General features: G+C 40.7%; 1 protein-coding gene and 1 pseudogene across 1 annotated transcript in view; one reads left to right on the forward strand and one right to left on the reverse strand.

Annotated features, from left to right (window-relative positions):
* Positions 1-7,323, reverse strand: part of asic2 (acid sensing ion channel subunit 2) — a 264,184-nt gene extending 256,861 nt beyond the window's left edge. Inside the window, exons 1-2 of the mRNA XM_088331797.1 lie at positions 7,007-7,323; positions 2,324-2,937 (exon numbers count right to left, since the gene is read on the reverse strand). Coding sequence (XP_088187923.1) covers positions 2,324-2,890 — 567 coding nt within the window. The 5' untranslated portion in view covers positions 2,891-2,937; positions 7,007-7,323. The remainder of the gene's footprint in view (positions 1-2,323; positions 2,938-7,006) is intronic.
* Positions 1,553-1,642, forward strand: LOC148374060 (U2 spliceosomal RNA; annotated as a pseudogene).
* Positions 7,324-11,208: the final 3,885 nt, after the last annotated feature.

The raw sequence follows: 11,208 nt of genomic DNA on the forward strand, positions 1-11,208 counted from the left end.
TGGGGGGGTTTTGTTGCTGCTACATGTTATTGCATTTCTTTTTATTACAATATTATTACGAGGCATTATTCTTTTTTTCTTTTTTCTTTTTTTTTCAAAAACTTTGCAGGATTATTAAAACTTGGGCCAGTCTCCTAGCACTATGTTGTAAATATTATTCTGCCTTTTATCCCGGATACTCTTATATTTTTTCTCTTCAAAGTTTATTACATATTGACCCTTGAGTACCATGTCTTGTAGCATACAATATTTAATATGTTGTAATCAATGACAATAATGACAATTCAATTCAATATATTGTGAACTAGTCCAGTGGTCACCAAACGTTTTAAGCTGAGAAATACATTTTGTTACTGATTGGCGCAATAGGCTACCATGTTGATATACATTTCTAAAAGAAAAGAAAACCCTATGTTACTTTTTACTGTGCAATTATTAGAAGGTGAGGTGCATTGTTTGAGGTGTCTTAAAAAGTTTAAGGTAGAATATTTTCTTTATTAAGTATGTGTTAACAATGCCCAAATGAGTTCCCCCCCATTGTGCATATCTGCGTTTATCTTACTTTTACCAACATTTTGTCTAGACACGCAACACATTAGGTAGGAGGGGGGATGGGGGGTGATTGAGAGGTTGTAGAGTGACTTTATGGTTGTCATGGCAGTTTTTGTAAGTGTATCAAGGAAATGATAAAAGTAAGAAAAGGCCAGTTTTAAATACAGTCCAGTCGTCAACCCAAAGCTGAAAAGAAGGAGTTCATTCGAGCGCCTCTAATATTTGCACATTTTAATAATTACTTTTCTTGTTGTACCATCTGTTGCAGCCTGGTGATCCTGGAAGGGGGATTACCTCATGTGCAGTCCCTTCTCAATGTTTCGTCATTTTCCTCATGTTGAGGTTTTTGTGTTTTTTCTTGCCCTTATGTAGGTTTTAGATCAGGGGATGGTGTAATAATAGTACAGTATGTAGTCTGCATTCATCAGTGCTCTGTGCAGCCCTATGAGACACTTTGTGATTAAGGGCTATACAAATAAACACGACTTGACTTAAAATTTGGCTCATGGATAGGAGATGGCAACAGAAAGTAACACATTTTCAAATTCCAAAGTGCATTTCAGGTCAACCACTCAAACATCATGTCAGTTATAAATAAAATGTACTAGAAAAAACTGGTGGGCTATTCTCAGAACCTGTCTGCGAGCTACTCAGGTGTTCTTAAGGGGCAAACTTGTGCACCACTTTAGAGACAGTTGATATTGTCTTTAGGTCTTGCCTCCCCATGTCCCCCTATCGTTGTTGGGACAAGTCCAAAAACAAAAACCCTTCCAGAATTCTTTCCCATAATGCTCCATTACACCATGTACAACATGGCACCGTGAGTAAAAATGGTGGGATGATGAGCTAAAACGTAATGCCTTTTTCTTTATCATCTACAATCCCAGTAGCCTAGTGGTTAGGATTCTGAGCCGTTCTTGATTAAATGAGGAATTCACGACTTAACTGTTTTGGCGTGTGGCGGCATGTTCTAAGATTGTGCACAATCGCAGCCATGATCATTGATTTTTGCAATCCGGAGATGGAATAAGAGCTTGCTCTGTCCACTCCACGCATCGGCCCGGTATTGCAGTACCTCCGGGAACGGTGCATTCGCAATGATCGCAGCAAGGCTTTAAGGCTAGGACCATAGCTTTGCCTTTTGGCTGAGAGTAAGAGTCCCGGCTCCCAGGCTTTGTAGCTTATTATGAAGTGACCGATGACGGATAATGGATAATGAATAAAGAAGATAGAACAATAACCCTTACAAAATCCCCCCCCCCCCCCCCCCCCCCCCCCCCCCCTCAACGCTGCTTTTAAACCTCGGTATAACACGCACCCAAGCTTTGAGTTTATCTAGGTGAAAAAAAATGTGTTTACAAATAAATACGGTACAAGCAAAAAATAACAATTAGTTTTCTTTCTGCGCATCCCGGTACCGGTGCGATTACACAATGATATTTTAGCACACAACTAGCAATCTAAATGGCTGTGAAAACCTTTTAACAACTGGAACAGAGAACTATCAAAGCGAAGCATTCAGGAGGGTGGGTGGTGACGTCGGACTGTCTTGAAAGCCTTTAAAAATCACAAGTTGTGTATCAGTTTGGTAGAACGTTCAAGACAAGATAAATTAACCTCCAAAACTGAGTTGGATGGTGCGAAAACAAAAAGGGTACAAGGACAAAGCCTGGCGATCTAAAGCGTGGGAGGAAAAGATCCGCTTTTGCTCTAAGGGGGACAAAAGAAAGCGACTGCAACTAATGCTCTCTTCGAGCGGGAGCGCACTCACCGTTTGGAAGTCTTGGTGGCTGCACTCCTGACCTTGATAGCGGCAATATAGCATCATCTCCCTCAGGTCGTGGCCCACACGCCCCACAAACTCCCGCATGCTAAAAATCTTGGGCTTGTACCCAGTGAAGTTTGCGTGCTCCCGCAGGAAGTCGAGCACCTCGGGCTCGGCCAGGTGCGGCTGTGTAACGTTCAGGTGCACGTCCAGCAGCGCCAGAAGCTCTCCGGCGTGGTACAGGTCGTTGCGGGTCAGCTGCCTAAAGCGGTAGGCGTTGAGGTTGCATACAGTGACAGCAGGGAAAACCAGGCTGCCCGACACTACCGCATCCACGCTGGTCACATGTGGGAAGGACAGGAAGTAAGCCAGACGCTCTGCACTCTCCAGGCCCAGCAAAGCCGTGCAGGTCAAGAGGGCGGCCGCCCAGAGGAAGCGACGCGTGGTCCCGCCTCCAGCATAAGGGAAGATGAAGCGCAGGCCGTGCAGGGTGCTGCCTGAAGCGAAGCCCCGCCAGGAGCCACGACGCAGGCTGGAGCTCTCCCGGCTGCCGCAGCTTTCCTTCAGGTCCATCGTCCACAATGGAGCCGGCGCCTCGGGGAACCCGCTCCTCCCCGCACCTGCACCCAAATTGTATTTGTGAGGTCACATGTGCAATTGATGGCAAAACGGATGTTGCTTCAAATCATAGTCAGATTTTTTGTCCATACAAGTCAAAAACACTATACAAAAGTATTAAAAGAAAATGGAGGGGGGTAGAAAAAAATTGTCAAGTCCTATTTATTTGCATAGCCCTTTATCACAAAAAGTCTCATAGGGCTGTACAGAGCACAAAAACCTTTCTTTATGAATTACTTCTTGCTTTCCCCTTATTTTTGTTTCTTTTTTTCATTACATTTTTTGTTATTTTTCTTCCCTTTTCTCCTTTTCTTTCCATATGGTATTTTCTTTGCAAAAGGCTTGGCACACAAATAAGAAAAAATCAAAACACTGTCCCTTTAACACAAAGGTAAGATTTTGACATCAGTCTAGGCCAGTGATTTTCAACCACTGTGCCACAACGCACTAGTGTGCCCTGAGAGATCGTCAGGTGTGCCGAGAGAAATTATCCAATGTCACTTTTAAATTTTTTATAAAAGATTTATGAATCATTTTCTGCAAATATGTCGTTGTAAAGTGTCCGTGCTGTAAAAACTCGGGGTGTTATAAATTATATTGTAATTAAATATACTGTTCAGTGTCATTTTATAATATTTTTGGTTAGTGGTGTGCCGTCAGGGGTTTCCAATGTAAAAAAACATGCCCTGGCTCAAAAAAGGTTGAAAAACTCTGATCTAGACAAAGCGATCAGGGATAACTTATGCGATCTGGGGTATCACAAAACTGATGTTTTGTTTTTTTTTCTCAAAATATATTGGGCAGTGGGCAGCACGGCGGCGCAGTGGTTAGCGCGTGTGCGGCACAGTTCTGAGGTCGTGGGAACCTCCTGCGTGGGTTCAAATCCAGCTCCCGGCCTTACTGTGCGGAGTTTGTATGTTCTCCCCGTGCTTGCGTGGGTTTCCTCCGGGCACTCCGGTTTCCTCCCACATTCCAAAGACATGCATTTCAGGTGAATTGGCCGGTCCAAATTGTCCCTAGGTGTGAATAAGCGAGTAAGTTGTCTGTCCCCGTGTGCCCTGCGATTGGCTGGCAACCAGTTCAGGGTGTCCCCTGCCCACTGCCCGATGACTGCTGGGATGGGCTCCAGCACCCCCGCGACCCTACTGAGGATAAGCGGTGCAGCTAATGAGATGAGATATTGGGCAGTCAAGCACTACAGTACTACAAACAGTAATAATAAAAAAGTACGTCTCTATGTTGTTGGTCGGTATTTCATCAACATTGTAAAGCAAAGACCAAAGTCAACTCTCACCTAGACATTGTAGCCAAAGGGCAACTCCCTTGTCACCTATAAAGCTCTATATTTGTCGAAGTTATTTAATCTTCACGCAAATAAATGAAGATGGCAGACAAGTGTGAACTCGACTGGCTAACGTAGCCTAGCTCTGCAGATTATTGTAGTTTGGGGTCGCTGAGGTGCGCAACTAGGAAACTTCAATAAACTTATCAATCACACTGCAAAAATTGATATAATTGCCCGTTTTGAGGCTAACACGACTTTAAATCATTTTTAGTACCTGTACTGGGGGGCGGTGGCGTGAGTGAACCCAAAATAATTACCAGCAACCGTCTTGGCTTCTCCGGTGTTTTATAAACAGTAACTCCTATAAGTTATTTTGAATGTGGCGAAAAATAAAAAGCAAATTTAAGATAATGTGAATATACGAGAAAAAAAACATCTAAACTTTCCAACAAATTATTTGCAACTTAAAGTGCTTTATAAAAACAATCAGTGTACAATAAGACAACAAAATGCCCACCACTCCATACAACTCCCCCCTCACCCCCCACACCCCAACAATTCGGAACATCTAGTACTCAAGACACACACTAAGGTAAAAATGAAATTAAAAGAATAAACTTGAACAGTTGTAAAGCATTGTAGCATCATCTGCATTGAGACACATTTCCCTTTTTGCCGGGTCGGTCGCTCATGCGAATGGAAAACCCAAAGAGTAAGACTCAGTCTAGATGAAGACTAAAATCCTGAAATAATGTTGATATTCAATGTTATTCTGTTCTGGGAGAGTGTCTTTCTGGGGAAAATGCTGAGCTGACGAAACTAAAAGTGCTGAGTCAGTTTTTTGGGGCATTTTTCACATCTAAGGTAACCTACCTTTACTTATTTGAAAGTATCAATCCTAGCATTGTGGACCTTGTGTGACCTGTTTACGGCCAAGAAAATAATAAGTTGGAAGAATAGAAAAAATATGCAAATTTAGGTAGAATTTATTTATCCATTTCATGATGAGGGATTTTATTTTGTTTGTTATATTTGACCAATAGATGCCGCAGTAATATGAAGTGCAACCAAAATGAGTGCTAAAAAGAACATGGAAAAAGACAAACTACGGAGACTCAAAGTGAACTAACAACACTACTTTTCTTCTCACCTTTTATCTTTTCTTTTAAACTTTTTGAGGTTTTTTTGGGTACTCGTGGCAGCAAGATGACGGGTTATTACGTGAGCTCCCTTTAGGTAAGCCTTATGTAATGTAAAACAAAGGCAAATTTCTCAACCTACGAGTATTTAAAAAATGCATGTTTGTATAAAAGTTTGTGTAATTTTGCCTATTCTTTTAATTGATGAAGTTTTCCTAATGAGTATTATTTATTTACCACTTGAAGGCAGTACATGAAATACAGTGTCCCTTCAAAGTATTAATGGAATCAGTTTGGATGGTAACTGGTATCATATCAGTAACTAATAAAGAGGCATCCTATACTTGTGACTGGTATTAGTTGAAAGGAGTGGTCGCAAGCATCCCCACAAAAAGATGTAAGGCACATTAAATAACCAACACAAACAAAAGCATTTAATATGATTGGGGAGGGGAAAAAAGAAAGGGTGAAATGTTATTCAATTTTAATTTGAATGGAAATATAAAACAAAATAAATGTCTTGCAATGAAATTAGATTAGATATTTCAATAAATGATTAAAACGTGTTTAAGAATCTGTATGGAATTTGGAACTTTGTTACTCTCTGCTGCCATCTCCTAGCTTCTGTCTTCTTTGCAGCCTCAGTCATTTCATTCATGACGAGCTAGCAAGTGTGTGCATTTCTTAGTCGCAATCAAATGAAATCTTTTTTTTTATCTTTTTGGAAGTTAGGGTTGCCATCTGGACTTGAATCAGGCATTTTCTTACTTTTACCATTTTTATCCAGACAAATAGAAATTGAAAATGCAACAACTCCTCCTAATCCCATTCTTCAAACCTAATGTTTTCACCCAGAACAACTCTAATAAAAGTAAGATAAAAGCAGATAGGCGCAAAAAAAAACAGGTGGGCTCTTTGAATTTAGTTGGGCATTGTTAACGCATACCTAATCGTGAAAATAAATTATCCAATCAACTTTTTAAGGACACCTCAAATGACACACCCCACCTTTAATATAATATATGGCAAGCACGGTTTAAGGATATACTCTACAGGGTGTTTCAAAAAGTTCGATATCCTTAGAATATTAATGATTAAGTATTATAATAAATATACACATTTCCCTGTACTAAATCATGAGCAGATATTTTGAATATGTAAAGAAAAAAAAGAAATCTGCTAGAGACTGATACCTGAAATATGCTAGGCAGGATGTGGATTACAGACTTGACCAATGCATATCTAACATAATCCACATACTTTTGAATGTCTTATTCAGATTTGGAATAGTAAATCTTGTGATCTTCATTAATAATTTTCAATTGAATTTGCTTTAATCGTGTACTTTCTGTGATATTTATATCTCAATGTATGTAACATTTTTCAAACAACCTGCTATATTCTAATAAGTAAGAATACAAAAAAAAATTAAAAATGATGCCCACCCCCCAAAAAAAACAATGACAGAGAAATATTTTGGTCACATGTTTCAACCTTTTCAATAAACAGAATCTCATCTGGTTTTGTACACAAACGCTCTAGCCGAATTTTGTGGTGACAGACATGAAGCAGGCACTGTCGTGTTCAATCGGCACACACATCACATGCAAGACCAAGTGTGGCAGATAACTGACGGCCGGCCAGCACCTTTCGTCTTCAGCCTAGCAAGGTAGCATCCGACGCAAGAAGTGCCGGGAAGAAGCAAGCTGAACAGTGAACGATCGAAAGCACTCTTTGGTCGCGCGCGCGGATCCAAACTCCTCCTGTGGTCCTCTGTCGGGATACATCCGCTCTGCCGCCTCAATCCTGCCCTTCTGTGGTGGCGCTTGAAAACGGCGGCGAATGGGGGAAAGAGCAAGAGAGAGAGAGGGAGAGAGAGAGAGAAAGCGAAAGAGAGAGAGGGGGGGGGTCTCGCAGGTTCATTCCCTCCCCTCTCTTCCACCTCAAACCGGGGTGCAGAAAAATTGTCCAAGATGCAGACTGATGCTCAGACGGACGGATGGTAGCAGTGTGTTGAGGAGTAGCAGGGCGCAGGCAGGAGGATGAATTTGGCAAGAGGGTGTTATGTGAAGTGAAGCACAAGTGAGGCGTGATGTTGGGAAGGAGGGAGCAGGACCAAAAAAAGAAACTAGGCGGGGAGGCGAGGTCAGAGGTAGCACGCCATGACTGGCCCACCAGAAGATACTAGGCACACATCTTTTTGTCGAGGGGCTTTCACAGTAAGGCCAAAAGAAAATCTTAAAATTTGTAAAAAACAAAAAGTCAACTCGGCTTTCAGTAATTTTCTGCCCCCTTGTTAAATCACAAAGTAAAGGTGAGTAACCACAGTTTTTGGGAAAGCTGAGTTAAATTCCACAGGCCACAAAGTTGATTGCCTCCACCAGTGTTGAATCAAGAAATCACTTAAATTTAATTTGTTAGACAAGGTGACGAAAACTACAAAATCTTAACACAATTCATATGCTACAATCCAAAGAAATTCACAAAGAAATTGGAAATCCATCAGTCCAGAAAGGGTCACAATGCCATTTCCAAGGCTAAAGGCCTAAAGCAAACCACTGTCAGAGCCTTTAACAACAAATGGAGACAACTAAGGACATTAGCAAACCTTTCCTGAGTGCTCAACCCACTAAGATTGGTCCAACGGTGCGATGACGGTTCATCCCCTAGGTTAGAAAAGAACTTCAAAAATCATTCGAGGAACTGCAGGCCTCGCTGGCCTCAGTTAAAGTCAGTGTTCATGACTCCACTATAAGAAAGGCACTGGTTGAAAAAGGGATCCATGGGAGAAGAAGAAAGAAATAAAGGAAAAAAGTAAATAGAGAACAAAAAGAAGAAAGTGACACCCAGAAAAACATAAACACAATGAGATTTTTTTTAAAGGAATTAAAAAAAAAAACATGGAAAAAGAAGAAAAAGTTTGTGTTGCATTCAAATAATTTCTATTTATACCAAGTCAATTTTGTTGCCAACATTGTACTTCCACTAAAAAATGTGATTAAATACAGTTGTATATCGTGCAACCGACTAAATAAGCCCCCAAAAATGTTAGTATTATGCCACAAAAGATACCGGGAGAAAAAGAAATGGAAATCTTGTGAAAGAATTGTTGTAAAAACAAATGACGTTTGTAGGCCGTACAACCCTTGCAATAATACATTAGTCAATTCATTCAAAAGTGATTTTTTTTTTTGCATTGCCGTACACTCAGGAAAATGTAACGTGATGTCAAGTTTTGGACATGTTTGATAATGACTTAGTTGCCACACTTTGCTGTTGCTCACTGTTGTTTCAAGCGTTGCTCACCAGCTTTAGGTGAACGCTCAGACCCGTGGAAAATTACAGGGAACATTGTTGCCAACAGTAAAGTATGCTGATCGCAATGAGATGGTCTAGGGTTGCTCTGATGCCACTGGCCCAGGACAACTTGCTGTGATTAATGGAATTCTGGTGTCTACCAGTAGATCATAAGGAAAACATCCAGCCAATCAGTTCGTGCCCTCAAACTCAAGCGCTCTTGGATCATGCAGCAGTACAACAATCGAAAACATACCAGCAAGTCCACCTCTGAATTGCTCAAAAAGAAAAAGAAGGTTCTGGAGTGGCAGAGGCAAAGTCTGAATTCAAACCGGTGGAGATGCTTTGGTGTGACCTTAAGATAAGAGAATCCTTTATTCGTCCCACAATGGGTACATTTCTTTTGTTACAGCAGTAAGACAATGAATAATGAATAACAGCTAAGAATATCAACAGTATGAACAAGTATTTATAAATATAAAAAATAAAAACCAGAATATTTCCAATGGCAGGTGTGCAAAATAGTCAAAGTGGCCAGTAATGCGCAAATATGCAGAGTCATGGAGGGTGTGAGGTCTATCGAGAGCACCGCTTATTATACAGTCTGACGGCTGCAGGAAGGACCTGCGGAACCGCTCCTTCACACACTTAGTCACTCTCACTGAAGGAGCTCTCCATAGCAGATACAGTGTCCTGCAGGGGATTGGAGATGTTCCTATTCATGGATGACAGTCAATCATCCTCCTCTCCCCTTCCACCTCCACTGAGTCGAAGGAGCATCCCAGCACAGAGCTGGCCTTCCTGATCAGACTGTCCAGTCTTTTCCTGTCAGCCATCGGAAATGCTGCTCCCCCAGACCACTCCGTAGAAGATGGCTGATGCTACCAGGGTGTCATAGAAGTTCTTCAGGAGTGCCCCCTGCACTCCAAAAGACGGGCAATTCATGCTAGAAAACCCTCCAAAATGGCAGATTTGAAACAATTTTGCCATTTAGCCAAAATTCCTCCAGAGCGTTTTGAAAGACTCATTTACCAATTATCCTAAACGTTTGATTTTTGTTATTGGTGCACAACACGTTATTTGCGTCAGGGGTCAATTACTTTTTCACATAAGGCCAGAAAGGTTTAGATTTTTTTTGTGTGCCTTGAAATAGAATAAACATTTCAGAACTGTATTTTGTATTTCTCTGTGTGATCTTAAAGTTGGTTTGATGATCTGAAACATTTGGGAGTGATAAATATTTGACTACACATTTCTGGACAATAATTTATATATACTGTATACATATAAATATATACACATATATATATATATATATATATATAATATATACAGTGGCTTGTGGAACTACTTGGCCCCCTTGAACTTTGACCTTTTGCCACATTTCAGACTTCAAACAAAGATATAAAACTCATTTCTTGTGAAGAATCAAGAATAAGTGGGACACAATCATGTAGTGGAACACACTTTATTGGATATTTTAAACTTTTTTAACAAATGAAAAACAAAAAAAGTGGGTTTGCAAAATTATTCAGCCCCATTGAGTTAATACTTTGTAGCCTCACCTTTTGCTGCGATTACAGCTGCAAGTCGCTTGGGGTATGTCTATCAGTTTTGCACATCAAGAAACTGATATCCTAGCAAAACAGCTCGAGCTCAGTGAGGTTAGATGGAAAGCGTTTGTGAACAGCAGTTTTCAGTTGTTTCCACAGATTCTCAATTGGACTGAGGTCTGGACTTTGACTTGGCCATTCTCATACCTTGATGTTTTTTGGTGAACCACTCCATTGTAGCCTTTGCTTTATGTTTTGGATCATTGTCTTGTTGGAAGACAAATCTCCGTCCCAGTTGTATGAGCTGTAAGTTTAGGGGGACGGCCCGATCTTGGTAGATTTGCAGAGGCCTGATATTCCTTCCATTTCAATATTATTGCTTGCACAGTGCTCCTTGGGATGTTTAAAGCTTTGGAAATCTTTTTGTATCCAAATCCAGCTTTAGACTTCTCCACAACAGTATCTTGGACCTGCTCGGTGTGTTCCTCATTCTTCATGGTTCTTTAAACAGACCTTTGAAACTATCACAGGTCAGGTGCATTTAAACAGAGACTTGATAACACACAGGTGGATTGAATTTATCATTGTCAGTCATTTAGACCAACATTGAATCCTTCAGAGATCCTCACTGAGCTTCTGGACAGAGTTTGCTGAACTGAAATTAAAGGGGCTGAATAATTTTGCACACCCACTTTTCTGTTTTCTTATTTGTTAAAAAGTTTAAAATATACAATAAAGTGTGTTCCACTTTGTGATTGTGTCCCACACTTTCATATCTTTATGTTTGAAGTCTGAAATGTGACAAAAGGTCACAAGGTTCAAGGGGGCCAAATAGTTTTGCAAGCCACTGTACATGCAGGAATATGTTCAAGTTTTTACATAAATAAATAATTTGTGGGGCCAATTCCTCAAAACAGGCCCTGCACGCATTAAAAGGTCTGGAGTCGTGATGTATTGTACTAAAAAGTGTGCAGAAGTCAATTAACCACAAGGACAACG

The sequence above is a fragment of the Urocampus carinirostris genome, chromosome 1 (genome assembly GCF_059441175.1).
Source record: "Urocampus carinirostris isolate Australia breed hairy pipefish chromosome 1, RoL_Ucar_1.0, whole genome shotgun sequence".
NCBI classification, from domain to species: domain Eukaryota; kingdom Metazoa; phylum Chordata; class Actinopteri; order Syngnathiformes; family Syngnathidae; genus Urocampus; species Urocampus carinirostris.